General features: G+C 33.6%; 1 protein-coding gene and 1 pseudogene across 1 annotated transcript; both read right to left on the reverse strand.

Moving 5' to 3' along the window:
- Window positions 1–989: 989 nt before the first annotated feature.
- Window positions 990–6,035, reverse strand: LOC114413838 (annotated as a pseudogene).
- A 4,563-nt stretch (window positions 6,036–10,598) lies between these two features.
- LOC114411068 lies at window positions 10,599–16,293 on the reverse strand. Its single transcript, XM_028374834.1, has 12 exons — window positions 16,054–16,293; window positions 12,774–12,900; window positions 12,650–12,676; window positions 12,462–12,546; window positions 12,245–12,375; window positions 12,101–12,191; window positions 11,880–12,018; window positions 11,497–11,654; window positions 11,271–11,391; window positions 11,030–11,194; window positions 10,877–10,951; window positions 10,599–10,739 (listed from the first exon to the last, which is right to left on the reverse strand). Exons 1-12 carry the CDS (start codon window positions 16,291–16,293, stop codon window positions 10,599–10,601), a joined length of 1,500 nt encoding a protein of 499 aa, XP_028230635.1.
- Window positions 16,294–16,458: the final 165 nt, after the last annotated feature.

Below are 16,458 nucleotides of genomic sequence, written 5' to 3' on the forward strand. Positions count from 1 at the left end.
GGCCATTCAAGACCTTGTTTGTATAATGAGATGATATTTGACCTAATTTTTATTTTTACGAAGAAAAAAGGTAAATAAAAAGTTAGACTAAACACTAACGAGAGGTTATAAGTATACTTTCAATTCTTATTAATTTTGGTTTGGAATTTTGTATTTTAAAATCTTGATTTTACATTTTATTAATATCAAAATTATTAAAATATATCCTTATCGAATTATCTTCACGCACGCATTTTAATTTTTTTTATATGAATAATCAATTTATAAATATAGAGGCACAAAACTAAAATTTAAATGAAACATAAAAATTAAAAATAATCTAGTTTTTGGTAATTAAAAATATATTTAACCCGCATTCATTAAATAAATCAAAAGCAGAGAAAAAAAATATCCTTGTTCAATAAAAAAATGGATTCTACGGTGTAAGAGTCCAATAAGTGTTGTACCATGCAAGAGAAATTAGGACCGTGAGATATGCCATGTGAACATCTGACGGATCTAATTTCCTTCAGTACCATAGACCTTTGCGTGCCTCATTTTATCCCTGATTCTCTATTTCATTCCTCCGGCAAATTTACTGTATGGGGTTAGTTTTAAAAACTACTAGAGAGACGCCGGTGCCGATGCACAGGCTCATACTTTTATTTGAATATTGATAAATGTGAAGTATGTCAAAATATATGTAAGGAAAGGAAAACATTAATTTAGGAATGTATTTGAAACTAACCTGATTATATGATAGAATGTTTTTGATGGTGCTGGAAAGATTATGATGGTAAGATCTTCTACGGAGTGGGAGACTATACAACATAGTGTTGATGTATACTGCAATATAAGAAATGATATACTAATAAGCATAGTATATTGTAAACATATAATCAGAAATTGAAAAAGTGTAAATGAAACGAACAATTAGTGTTTGATAGAAAATGAATTTTAATAATGAAAATGTGTACATTAAAAAAAAGGATTTGGGAAGCATACCATGATTATAAGTTTGAAAAAACTTCTTTGTATACTACATTAATGGTAGTATTTTTGGGAGTGCCTTGATTATCATGAATAAGAATGTGGAGCCCTTTTTTGCTTTGAACTCGTGAAAGTGCAACATATAACTGGCCGTGAGAAAAAACTGGGGTTGGCAAATACAATCCAACATGTGCCAATGATTGTCCCTGAGATTTGTTAATTGTCATTGCAAATGAAACCATGAATGGAAATTGTCTTCTAATTAGCTTGAATGGCCATGGTGAATCAGAAGGAGAAAGATTCATTCTTGGTATGTAAGTTCTATGACCTATGTTAGGTCCAGCAATAATCTCTGCTTCAACAACACTTGAACCAAGTCTTGTAACAATAAGCCTAGTTCCGTTGCATAACCCATCAGCTTGGTCCAGATTTCGTAGTAGGATGATTGGCGTACCAACCTTGATTATGAGCTTGTGATTTGGTATCCCTGATGTCTTCAATGAGTTTAGAAATTCAGCTGTTAGTACTCCAAATGCAGGACTGAGTAGTTCATCTGATTTGTCAACAGAATCAACACTACAATACTCTTTCTCCTCACCAGGAATCAAAGACAGGACATAGTCATTTATTTTATCAACAACATCTTTTGTAGAGGCAAGGACAACTCTTTTTTGCAAGAAATCGCCATTGTTGTAGTTGTGTAATAAGTCTGAATATGTTGCTTCAACAATTTCCTGGATAGGATCTTGAAAGTCCTTGATAAGAAACTCATCTGGGATGGTGATTTCACCATAACCATCATTAGGCTCTGCAAGTTTACCATCACCTATGTCTAGCAACCACTCAAAAAATTGTTTTAGTTCATCCAAGTTGGAATGGTCAGTAGGATTTGATTGCAACCGCATATTTTTAGTCAGCTTTAGAATTTGACAATGGTTCCAAATGTAAGATGAATTTAAAGTTGCATAGACAATGTCAGAACGATTACCTCTTGGCACAACAGGTAGAATTTGACGGAAATCACCACAAAAAACATTGACCTTTCCTCCAAAAGGATTGTTGTTGTGCATGATGTCCTGTAAACTTTTGTCAAGGGCCTCAATACTGTATCTGTGACACATTGGAGCTTCATCCCATATGATGAGTTTTGTGATATGAAACAATTCAGCCAAATCACTCCCTTGATGGATATTGCATGTTGAATTTTTTGTTGCAGGGACAGGAATAGCAAATTTAGAATGTGTTGTTCTACCACCAGGCAATAGTATAGAGGCAATCCCACTTGAAGCTACTGTTAAAACAATTCCGCTAGTAGAGCGTATAGCAGATGATAAAGTTTTCCACACAAATGTCTTGCCTGTGCCACCATATCCATATAAAAAATAAACTCCACCTGATTGAGTTGCAACCACATGCATAATCTTATTAAAAATAGAAGCCTGCTCATCTGCATTTAGTAATGTATGAATGATTTATTATTAGTGTGGATTGTTAGGAATTCATATTGTGTTAGTAAAGAGTAAATTTTTTTATAAATACCTGTTAGCGACTGGTAGCATTTGTCAAATTCGGCGGCCAATATCTCCCTGTCGTAAGCTAATTCATTGTAGATGAGATTATTTTGGTGCGTCTTGGCGGCATATCCTAGTGGGTATGGCATCGAAGGAAAATCTCGTAGGCTTTTCCTGTTGGCTTGCAAGAGGTTTTCAATTTCCGTCAAACAAAGATGCATTTTTTCTTTGTCTGTTAGTTAGATGCCTATGAATAGTAAAAAATTACCTTGTCTTCTATGATTAAATACAATATCATCTGCCATCCATTGCCAAGTTTCTTTCCACACATGTTCAGGCCTATCCATGGTATTCATAAATAGCAGCTTCACAAATAACTTCTTAAGATAGTGTGGAGTTCCCCAAGTGTTTGCTTCTCGTAGGCACCAACAAATTCTTGATCACTTCCTAGAAAACCTTTTGCAAAGCATGCTTCTCTAAATGTATGATAGACAACATTTTCTACTGTTCTAATATCTTCATAACATTGTGATCCTTTAGCAGAGGAAAGCATCATCCTCATGTAGAACAACTCTCCACTGGAAGGGGGCACCCAAATCAGCCTGCCAATAGTATTTCCTTGTTTCCTTGGTTTCCAACATCTTTTTCGTGCATCATAAACAAATTTGGACACATATTCAGCATAAGTAAGATCTCGTCCATGATGGTATATCTTATTAGAATCCATCCAAGCTGTGAACATTGATTCTTTGATTGTACTCTTAGCCAGTACTGTGCCAATTTCTTGACTATCTTTCCAATAAACAGACTGTTGATTTTCAAGGTGGAAATAAAGACGTTCAACTGCCGGTGCACGCCCATGCATTGGGAATGCAAAAATCTTCCAACATGTTTCAGGAGCCGACACATACCTGGACAATGAAAAATAAAATATGAACACTTTATTTGTAGTAATTATTAATTTTATTAATTAGTTCATAACAAAGGGTTTTTTTGTCTATAGAAGAAATGCAATTTAATGAGAAGATGATGAACACATACTGACAGTCAAGATAATGTTTAATTTCATCATGAACCTGATTTTGTGGGCCATCCTGGTTTTGGTCATTGACAATAGCTGCTGTAATCCGATCAGATCCTTTATTGATGTACTTAAACAAATATTCTATTGAGGTACTTTGATTGCACCATTCCACATTTAGGTGTGTTCTATATTTGAGTAACAAATGTGGACTATATGGGACAACAAATCGATTATCGAGATGAACACCCTGTTTTTGCACAATCCGTCTGGTGTCTCTTCTTCTATAAACAGGAAAACCATCTTGGTCAACAATTGTGGCTGGCTGAAACTTTTTTGGGAAAAACCTGAAACACTTGTCATTGGCCATACATGGTGCCCTTTTATTAGCTATTCCACATGGACCATGCATCATGTGGTTGGAGACAATTTGATACAATTTTGGATCTGTGTCCTTATTTGGTATTTCAGCAGAAATTATGTTGTCAATGTCTTCTGGATTTGGATACTTATTTGAAAGATGCAAAAAGATTAAGATATGAGCATGAGGCAATCCTTTTTTTTGCCACTCAATGGTGTAAACAACTGTATTACAAATAAAATATCAGTAGCATGATTAATAATGTATAATTTTAAGTATAATTGTAAAATTGTAATGTAAGCAAAAATTGATGTAGGTGGTACTTACTTACATGCAAGAATGGGACCAAATACATGTCCACTCTTAAGATCATGCATCAATTGGTTTAGTTTTATTTTGAATACCCGTGACACAACATCAGGGCAATCATGAGCTGTAAGATTTGACTTTGCAACTTGTCGTTGTATTTCTGGCCATGCTGGATTACACGTTAATGTCAAGAATAGATCAGGAAATCCAACATGGGCACAAATTGCCATCCCATCAAAATACAATTGTTCCATATATCTCTGACTACCAACGAACGAACTTGGTAATATAATTCTCTTACCTTTTTCATTACCTTGGGTTAAGGGTTGATTATTACAGTCATTTTAATTAATGTACTTGTCAACTCGGAGTTCTTGTTGATGTTGTCTAACATAGTTTAGTTTTTGAGACTCAATCATACAATACCCATCAACAACCCATTGGTGAAACAATCTTCTTGAATGAAGTATTGTTTGTGCTTCATTATCCCTTGATTGCATCTTGTAACAAAAATACTCACGCATGGTAACTTTGTTCCTCTTTGTAGCATGGCTATGCGAATGATGCTTATGAAGAATGTTTGGTCTGTAGCCATCTTCACCGTGTGGGTACAAAAGAGGATATTGCAAAGGTAAATATGCAGGATGAAGTTCATTTATTCTTTGCAGCATGCCTGTTTGCTTCTCAATGATGATATCTCTGTTATTTGTTGTATGCTCGTCACCAACAATTAAAGCAGCCACTTCAGAAGCATTTGGTAAATTATATAATCTGCCATCAGTTTGCCTGTCACTAATGAGTTTTAGTTTCAGGTCACACACTACAGAAGAATCTAGTTTATCCCTTGCCATTCTGAATTTTTGTGCATATGGATTGTGGGTATCTAGCATATTTTTGATACCAATTATAATGTCTTCACCAACATTATTTTTTATACTGCACATAGACAATTGTTAACGGTAACCATTCTTAAAAAAATATATAAATTTAAATTTAAATAACTATAAAGGTGGCATTAGATTAATTGAATGTTAACACTTACGGGTATTGTGAAAGCCTATTGTTGACTTCGTTCTTTGTGTCATAAATATATAGTTGTGCAAACTTTGGTGAGTTATCCGGCATAGGTAGGAGACTTCCAATAAGGTGATGCGATTGACCATGTATGCGCAATGTAGGAGGACCTCTTCCCGTATTATAGGATGTGTCTACTTTGATACCGGGAGATGTGAATGCAAACATTAGGTTGTATAAACGTATGTTTTGTTGGAATTTCTTTGCTTGTGAGTCTCTACTGTCAAAGAGTAGTTGCTTGTGAGCATCATGTAGTATTGGGAGTTGTATTTTACCATCACCACAACATAATGAAAACTTTGGATTTTTTGTCTGTTTATCTTTGTTAATCCTCTCATCATACCACATCTTCGCTTTACATTGCTTGCATTGCCAAATAGGATCTCCAATATCTTTGTAACCTGCACCTACATGTAAATGCAGAAATTTTGACATGGTATTACATTATCAAACATAATGAAGGACAATACAACATAATTTGCACAGTGAATGTAAAAACCGGTATTTTCATTGTCATATGGAGCTTCAAGATTGTCATCATAATCGGTATGAGCAAAATCCTCAGTTGCTATGTCGTCAAATGAATAATCTATATAGCACATACATAGTCAGCAATTAAATACAAATAGTTAAATATTTAAAAATGTTGAAATTAACATAACAACATATTACCTATAACAATGTCTCCCTGTGTTATATCAAGTTCGTCATCAGTGTCATGCGAGACGTGCTCTATTAGTTTGGAATTGAATATTGTGTATCTACCTGAATTTATATGTTGAGAAGTCATGTCAATCTGAGTAGGTCGACAACTTGTAGTTGTATGTGGTTCAATACATGGTGATGAATTAAGGGTTGACATAGTTATATTCTCTTTCCCAAACTTGGACAACAAATTCCTCTGTATTGAAGATGCATTGATGGTACGTGAATTCACAAAAGTTTTTGGTCGAGTTTCAAATTGCCCTGTAAAATCTTATTGTTTCTGATTCACAGTCAAAGTGCTTTTTGATAATGGTGTAGACTGTGTATGTGGTAATGCACTGTCTACAAAAGGGTGTGTTTCACATGATGAGGTACGTCTACGCTTTTCTGCACCAATAATTGTGATACATGCATAAGTATTTATAAACTAACTAAAAATTAAAAGAATATTTGAATGTATTGTTACCACTATGTAAATCCGGATTTGGAGTGGCAAAGCTTTGTCTTCTTTGTTGCAAAATGTGTTTTCTATGTTTCCTCCGTTGAGCAAAATTTTCCATTTAACCTTTTCGTAATGAATAAGTTCTACAATATTGTGTTAGAGCTTCATAATACAAATGTCAGATAAACATACTCAAATACCATTACGTAATATGCATGCCCTACATGTACATCCATTACTGGACAATAATTAATGTAAAATATAATTTATTGCATTAACATAAAAAGCTTACTTGGCAGTTAGCAGTAGAAGTAAGTGATGTGGTGTTGTTGTTTAGCAGCTTCACTTTTGGTTCTTCATTTATGAATAGTTGCGTTTTAGATGGTGGTGAATGTGAGCGAATGATGTTGAAGATGGGAGACTAAGGTTATGAATTATTCTCCATTAGTATACTGCACTAAAGCTGTTAAACAAAAAAGAAGAAGAGGTTTCGGTCCATTGCCACTAATTTGTGGAGTTTTCTTTTCCTCCAAGCCTGAAATCAAAGATTGTGTGGCCCTCACGCTTGTGTCAATCAAACCAATAGTAAACAACAGTACTGATCATTAATTGCTCCATTAAATGTGGTTGTGGCCTTTATTGATATTCACGCAAATGTCTAATTAATCCTGCGAATTTGCTCTTTTGATTTGACAAACAGGGAAAGTTGTTGCATTTGTGATATCTTTTCAAATATTTAATATTTAATTTATTAATATGCATCGATATTTCTTAAAAAATAAAAAATATTTTATAACTATCAACAGTAGTTAAAGTGGTATATATTATTCATCGTATTTAATGTAAGTAGGTAATATTAAAAATCTGTTGGTGTTCAAACAGAATGATTAATAAGACTAAAAACTAAATTCATGGTACCCATTACATTGTTTCAGGACTAAAAATTCATTTAATTAACAAACATTGGTAATGTTAAGCAATCAGGAATAAATATGACATTAATCAACTAACATCAAACACTTTATTCAAACAAGTGAAGGCATAAATATAGCAACTAAGTAAATTCATAATCAATACCATCCAAACCTTAAGCGAGTTTGTTGTTCATAAAACTTACATACCAAATAATAAATTGTCTGGTTCCCCAAGGGAATATTAAAATGCTTATAAATATTACATAATTACTAAATAAAATATCAAACAAAGTTACAAATATTTTAAACCAAAATATTAAAAGCTAGTGCATTCGTAACATAAATAATCATGCGGAGTCGTCCTCATCCTCGTCCCACACAGTTTGCTTTCTCGCAATGACCTCCCAAAGAAGTTGATTTGGCCTGAAATAAAAGACAACTTCATCACCGGCCATCAAATCGTTTTTTGTTAAGAATTGGAACCATGGGTCAGCAAAACATTTAAGCCCATTATGCATACTCAACTTCCAAAACTGACGACGCCCACGAACACCAAGGACAGTAACATAGTCATCTCCTGCATTAACATAACCCACAACATCGAGTGGCAGTACCTACATTGGAACGAAGCTAGTCAGTAAATATTTAAAAGGTATCATATTAGAAAACAAAAACAAACTTATGACCAAACTGTTACCAATGGATAAAGTCTAACAATCATCCGATTGTCGACATCCACAGTAAACACATATTCTCTGGCAGAATGGACAGGCCTGCCACATGTCTGTGCATGAAGTGGCGGTGAGAAGTGGATATCAAACTTCCAATTCTTGTCCGGCGCAGCAAATGTGATCATCACACCTTCATATATTCCCATATCCCTCCTGAAGTGTTTGAGACCATCAGCAATGTAGACTTGGTTATTAAATTTTCTAACTCTTATATGGTGCTTCTTTCCATTGTAGTCCAACACCACATAATCCGGGTAATCTGGAGCCCATTGTTTATGATAAACAGAGGGTACCTCAATGATATTTTGGAAGTAAAAACCTAAACGTGTTACTGATTTATAAGGGATCATGTAAATATTTAAACATATATTATTTTTTGGTGGGATTAAAACAAATGGATAAATATCATAAAGGATGGCAAATACTAACACTGTCAACATGAAATACGGCCTTAAATTGGTATGTCATACCGGATGTGAATAACATAGGTGGGTCCTGAATGGCATAACCAAAATGCAAGCAAATAAAATAATTTAATACAAACAAATAATGAAACATAACAACAGGTATACGAAGGCACTGACGAAAATGATCAATAAATACCGTTAATGTTCCGAATACAATCCTTAATATTAAATAGCGGTTGCAAAAAAATGTTGTGAATCTTGCACAGGGGGGATTATAAGGCAATAAAAACAAAAATAATGGGTCATTACAACAAACCTGCAAATCAGAATAGAAAAATACGCTATACAAAGGCACAACAAAATATATGTACTTGGGTTTGTATTTGGAAGACATTTTTTAAAAACATGTAACCAAAGATGGACCAAAAACATATAAGAAGTATCACACAAATAATAGGAAAAGACATAAATCTAACAACATATTTTGTAAATCTGCGGACTGAACATGACCAATATCGTAGTCAACACTGTTACAAACATCAACATCATGTAGTCTATAAAGGGCATATAACATATAATAACCATACAAAAATGAGGGAAAAGTAAATTCACTAACAACATTGCAACGATTAGTGATGAACGAATGTTGAACATATACAAATGAAAAGCAAAAGAGGAAGATGAAAAAACATATACAAAGTAAAGACGATTAGACGAAGGATGGAAAAGTTAAAGAACTTACGACATTGGAGGCGGTTGATGACTGTGTACTCATGCTGTTAAGGGTTGTATGACGTTGTTTGACAAATGACTGTGGATAATGGTTGGTGGTGGTTTGATATACTTGATGTTTTGTAATTATTATTATTGAATGAAAATGAACAGAGTTTAATAATTACATAACCTACTTGGCGTAGCAGTTATTGTTTATTCTCACGGGTTTTTAAGCGATGTCTCTTCAAATATCAAATATACTACTATTTTAATATTATTTAATTAATAGCGCGACTATCAACAGATAATTAACAGTTCATAATAATAAATGTTTTCTTAATTATATAAACTAAATTAATATATTTAATACTAGTGATGTGTATTAGTTGGGAGGCTTTTACACTTCCCCGTAATAATAATGAGTACCTTTCTCACCCCCCAATAATGATTAGACCACTATAACTTTCGACACATATCACCTGCATTGGGAATTTGCACCTGCTGACATTTGTACTTGATAACTGGCCAATTAATTACATGTACTGATATATATCCTACGTTTGTACCCATAAGACTTATTATAGCTATAAGTCGATGATCCTTTTGATGGCATCGAGCATACCTGTGTATATGTACTATTTCCAAGATGATCCTTTGGCCGGATTTTGTAAATGAGTATACGTTACCTTCATAAGTATGTCAGCATGATATGTGAAGTTTTAAATCCTACGTTTGTACTTAAAAACCTGCAAGTAAATAAGCAATCACATTCTGTATTCCATATTAAAATTATATATTAAGATAATAATACTCAACAATTTTGTATTACAATGCATAAAACCCTTCAAACACCTGCATGTGTAAATAAAAGTATGACATTTCATACTATTAAAATTATATACTAAAATAATAAAACTGAACTATTGTTTACGAAAATGATATACATAAAATTTACTGAACAAATTCATAACACAAATTTGAATTTGACAACAATGTTAATTTCATTTTAATACAATGCATAAAAATATTAAAACACAACACAAAACGTTAAATAATTTTAGTAAAATTTCAACAACAATTAAAATACATTAATGTTTGGTATTTTAATATGAATCTTATATCCGCATTTCACTATGAACAATTTTAAAGTTATTATTTTGTTATTATCATATTCTACATTAACTATTTTATAAAATAACTCAAGGTTGATGCTGACATAAGTTGTAACATTCATAGAATTCATTCTTCATACATCGGTAATTAAACTTGTTCCACATCACAAAATACATCATAATGATGACCTAATTGTTCAAACCAAAAGGTATGACATTTCAAACATAACATACACACATTGTTCAAATCAAAAGGTATGACATGTGAAACATAAAATACATACATCACTTAAAAACTTACAATTTTTTAAATCAAAATAACAACTAATTACTCAGCTTTTATATGCTTGTTGGTCGATAGCTCATATGCTGTGAAGTTGTCACTATCAAACTGACTACTTCCTTGCTGATCGGATGTTCTTTTTGCAGGAGTTACAAAGGCAGCATTTCCAGGATCATATTCAGATGACTGTGACAATGAAGGTTGTGTAATAACAATACATATATTATTAGTAAATAACAATTATTAGTAAATAACAATACAATAATAATTAAAGTGATTCCCGGTAAAAACAAATAATGTAAACAAATAAATAAAATGTCTACTGTAGGATGGTAATCTTGTTGTGATGAAGATGCAGCACCAACAGCAGCTGACTTGTTGCTTAAACATTGTTCATCCTGCAAGTAAGAATAGATTGATAAGAAATTTTTTTTTAACATCTACGAATTACACTGACATGGACAAATTATTATTACCTGTAGACCTAGCGTGAATATCACTGACTGTATATGATGTTCCTGTTCACTAAAATCCAACACGGATGATTGGTGCATCTGTATACGGTGTTTGAATCTCACAACCCAAGTTTTACCCAACAATTGATCAACACACGCAGGGAACACCTTGATCTCATCACCACTCTACAAATAAAAATTTTAAATACACATTTGTGTTCATTGATCATTTTCTAATATAATTGTAATATAAATAACTTACCGCAATCAACTCTTGACGACATTCATCTGCATTTTTACCAAATATTTTGATACATACTGCATCCCAAAAATGGAAGTTCGCCTTCTCCCCATTCTGTTCCATCTTGACAACTAACTTATACCTAGACCAACAAAGCATTGTTACAGAAAACAGTGAATCTGGATGACTTAAAGAACAAAAATTTGAATAACTATTCAATTCGTATTCGGCAAAAAATAAATGTTACCTTGGAATAGTGTGAGTAACATGATTCTGGCACGAACGGCAGGCGACACCTATTTTTAATGGATCAAAAGTGATTGTACAGTATGGACAACTGTCATAACTCCATGGTGTATCAATCATCACTTCATCGACAGTGCCCACAGTCAAACAGTAACAATCCTAAATAAGTTTAATTCATTTTTAAAATTTATAAGAAATTAGAAATATCATAACAAAGTTCTCGGCTAACTATACATTAAGTTCATCAGAAATTGATAATATCATAACAGATTAAGTTCATAAAATAAATATAATAATAATCTAAAAACAATGCCTTTAAGTGGTAATACTTGAAAATGATAACGACTCTCATCATTTTAAATTAACAACACTTAATAGACTTACCTGTCGCAGAGTCTTTATTTCACCAAAGCTCACTATTTGAGCATTATGCAAAAACTTATGTTGGCAATTCTGGGTAGACTGTGATTGAGAAACACCACCCTCATCATCTAGACCGCCAATATAAAATGACACACGTAAACTGCATCAATTAACAATTTAAATGTATACCTGTACCAAACTGCATAATAATCCAGCAAACAAATTCAAATCATTCATTGTACCTATCATGGAACTGTTGAATTTCGTTTTTGTCACCATTCACATACAACTTCGAACCATGCTTTATATTCTGTACACTGAGGGGATACTTGTCTACAAAAAATATAACTCATACAATGCATTCATAAATTAAAGTTAATGTTGACCCTTGGGTTCTTTGATCTTAGCAAGAGTTAGCATAACAACCAATGGCTTTTGCACAAAATGGTTTTTCTCAATAGCATCATCCAGCTGAAGAGCATATTCCTCCCACACAGTCATGATGATCTCAACATGACTATAGCATAACAAAACATATACATACATCTTGGGTCTCAATTGGGGTAGAATGACAAAGTTAATTTTGATTAAAATTAAACAGACCTGTTGTCTCTCAACTTGACAGTCACTTTGTATGCTGGATTAACTGTTTTGCATTCAATCACTTCAGCAATAACACCCACAATATCTATTTACATTGCAGACAGAGTAATGCTAATTATGTTAAATATATTCATACCAACTAATGATGCATACAACAATGATGCCTACCAAAAATATAAATTGCATACCAACTAAAGTATCAGGTTTTGCAACGCCTGAAATTATATCAGCAAATGAAGTAATGGCATGAACATTAGGAGGAATCTCAGACAGACGTTGTCTTCATAAAATAAACCAAATATTTAATTGCACTCACTTTGTAGTCAGAATGAGTATCAACAACCTTCACGTTCTGAATAACATATGCACCACCACAACCCAACTTGGGCTCAAATTCAGGGAACAATTCTTGCCATAGAGTTGCCCCAATCTTTGTACCCTGCAACAAATACAAATGACACTTGTCAGTTAACTAAAGATGATAAACTTGTTAAACTGAACAACAATTAAATTACCGTATGGTCCATCAACATCATCTCAATGGATTGTCAACCATTATGTTTGTTAAGACGCCACATATCAGTTATTCGCATGACAATCTTCCAAGTACCTTTCTTTGTATGCAGTTCACATAGGAGGTTTTCTTTGCGAGACATGACTACAAAGAAAAAATTTATGTGAGCCATTGAACAAATAAAAGAGGATTGAAAAAAATAAATGAGGAAAGAACAAACCTGCAGGTCTTCTCTTCGGCTACTTGGTTATTCTCCGCCAATAGACAACCAAATTAAAGAGTATTGAACAAAAATGAGGGTAGCCAAAGTAAATGAAAACACCAACAAAAAGTACTAAAACATGGGTTCACAACATCAACAAAGGTCGAACCTTTTGGCTTCATGGCATACACCAAAACACAACAAATCTGGGTTTAGGAAACGATAAAGAAGTGAAAAAATCAAACATACCAAACCAAGCTGAATAGGAAAAACAAAAACGAGGAAGAAAACCTTATAAAGAATGCACATGCATCATAAAAAAGGGTTCACAGCCAAAAATCATTCACAGACATAAATAACCGACTAAAAATGGAAAACCTTGGTATAGGAAAACAGAAACGAATGACAAAATGAACAAAGGTCGAACCTTTAGGAAACGATAACATAATGATAAAATGGCAAAAGGTCTAACCTTTTGTATCGTTGTTCTGCAAAAACTTAACAATAAAACAAAAACGTATTCACTGATAAACATGGATCATCAAAAAGACCTAAAACGAAGACCAAACACAACAAATCTGGTAGACATGCCCAAAGGTCTAACCTTTTGTATCGTTGTCCTGCAAAAACTTAACAATAAAACAAAAACGTATTCACTAATAGACATGCATCATCAAAAAGACCTAAAACGAAGACCTAAAACGAAGACCAAACACAACAAATTTGGTAGACATGCCCAAAGGTCTAACCTTTTGTATCGTTGTCCTGCAAAAACTTAAGAATAAAACAAAAACGTATTCTCTGATAGACATGCATCATCAAAAAAACATAAACCGATATACACCGATATTCAAACCTTTGGGCATACAGTCCAACCCAAGCTGAATAGGAAAAACAAAAGTGAGGAAGAAAAGCTTATAAAGAATGCACATGCATCATAAAAAAGGGTTCACAGCCAAAAATGGAAAACCTTGGTATAGGAAAACATAAACGAATGACAAAATGAACAAAGGTCGAACCTTTTGTCTTTTTGGCCTGCGAAAACTCATGTACCATAACAAAAACACGTAATATACACCGATATACCTAAGGTGAGTCCATCGATAAATGCAAAGGACAACTAATCGAAACGGGAGAGCATTCAAAACCCAAAAACCAAAAGCCACAACGGAAATGGAAAATGGAAAGGCGTGTATACATGGCAAACAAAGCTGAATAGCAAAAACAAAAATGAGGAAAAAAGAGCACCTACGGTGAGTCGAACGATAAATGCAAAGGAGAGCTAATCGAAACGGGAGAGCATTCAAAACCCAAAAACCAAAAGCCACGACGGGAATGGAAAATGGAAAGGCGTGTAGCAATGGAAAGCGTGGGACATCGAAAATAGTGCATAATTTGAAAAGGCGCATCAGTAACCGAAGGGTTATGTACAAAACGACAAAAGCAATTAATGGCAACGGAAAAGACAGTTTTGGGCGGGAGTGAGAAGCGCTGGCATTGCGACACGTCGGCCCTGGCAATGCCACGTAGGCATTGTCAGGGCCTTGTTTGTATCATGATAGATGATTTACCAATGGGGGTCTGTTTTTAAACTTTTAACATGGGGGGATCTGTTCTTGCATGAGCTGTTCCGCCATTGCAGATGGCGAAAACGATGCTGAGCTGGAGGGTGCACGTTGGTGCCGCCACTGGAGATGGCGAGATGCATGATCCGCCAATGCAGTTGGCGAGAAGCGCTGAACGTTGAAAAAGTAATAAGTCTCGCACTCACAATTTAGATATTTGGGAAGATGAAGTTTGACCCCAATATCCCACAGTTCCTCCTACTCCACCACTAAATTATAACGTATTTCCTTTTTTTTTTTACATTATTATTATTGTTATTTTAGTGTATGGATGGTATAGAATAAATATTTTTTTATATAATTAAATATAAAAAGTAAAATCAACATTGTGTATGAAATAAATGGACTGAAATAAAAATATTTATCTTATATATTTTCATGATTTTCGATAAACATTAATTACTGTTTTTATAAAATTACTTTATACTAATATCATATTAAAAAAAATATCATGCAGTAATAATATAAAAAGTAATTTGTATTGGATTGACTTGATCGGTTATAAAAACCAATTTCGAGTGACTATATTGTAATTTTCTTTTTTCAAAGGATTAAATTGGATTAAACAACTATTTTAAGGAACAAATTAAGTATTTTTTTCCCATCACGTGAAGAATTATTTGACAAATTAGCTTTGAATAAAATATCTAAATAAAATCATAATATAAGAACTAAATTGAATATATTTGATAAATTGATCAGCACAACTGAATAAATTAGAAAATGAATTGAAGACTAATATAACTATAGAATCAGAATGATAAATTAATTAAGTATTTATATCAAAATACCTTAAAAAAGTATTTATATAAAAATTAATTCAATATCATATATTTAAAGAATTTGCATATCCTTTTTCTTTACTACAAGAATTTGCACGCTATAACTTATTTAATCCGCCAATGCAGTTGGCGAGAAGCGCTAATGCTACTAGGCTTAGGTTGCGTGATTCAGTGTAACCAAGTAGGGGTGCACGTACTGTAACACTGTCTTGCAATGAGACCATAGTTGTAGTTGCATTGGCCACAATTTCTTGCAATATCAAACTGAAACCACGACCACAATTTGAAATGTTGATGATTAATTTAGATTCGTATGTTTTGCTTAACTTGTTATCTACATTTTTTGTTTTAATTCAACCACACTAGTAATTATTTTCCACTTATCAACTAATGCGAAACAGCTAACATGGCGTGGGTAAAAAAAAATGGACAAAGGGACAAAGAAATCCCTGCAATAGTGAAAAGATACCAGCTCAGCGCTTCTCGCCAACTGCATTGGCGGATCATGCATCTCGTCATCTTCAGTGACGGCATCAACATGCACCCTAACAACTATGTCGCCAGTTCTTCTGACGGCATCCATGCAGGAACAGACCCTATTAAAAGTTTGAATACAGAAAATAGTTTTTAAAACTATGTTTTTCCCTTTCTCTCCCTTGTTGTCGGAAAAGTTCCTCATCCGTGCATTAGCGTCATCAGAATGAGCCATTGCGTCAAATAATTTCTCTCCATAATCCAAATGGCAGAATCGAATCTCCACACCGTCTTCCAGATCCCGCAAGAATATTCCTCCTCTTCCTACATAGGGGCTCTTAGTGCAACAAGGCTGCCAATGACGCATATAAGTTCTTACTTTCGTAAACCCAACGTGATC

Source organism: Glycine soja, chromosome 5 (genome assembly GCF_004193775.1).
Source record: "Glycine soja cultivar W05 chromosome 5, ASM419377v2, whole genome shotgun sequence".
NCBI classification, from domain to species: Eukaryota; Viridiplantae; Streptophyta; class Magnoliopsida; order Fabales; family Fabaceae; genus Glycine; species Glycine soja.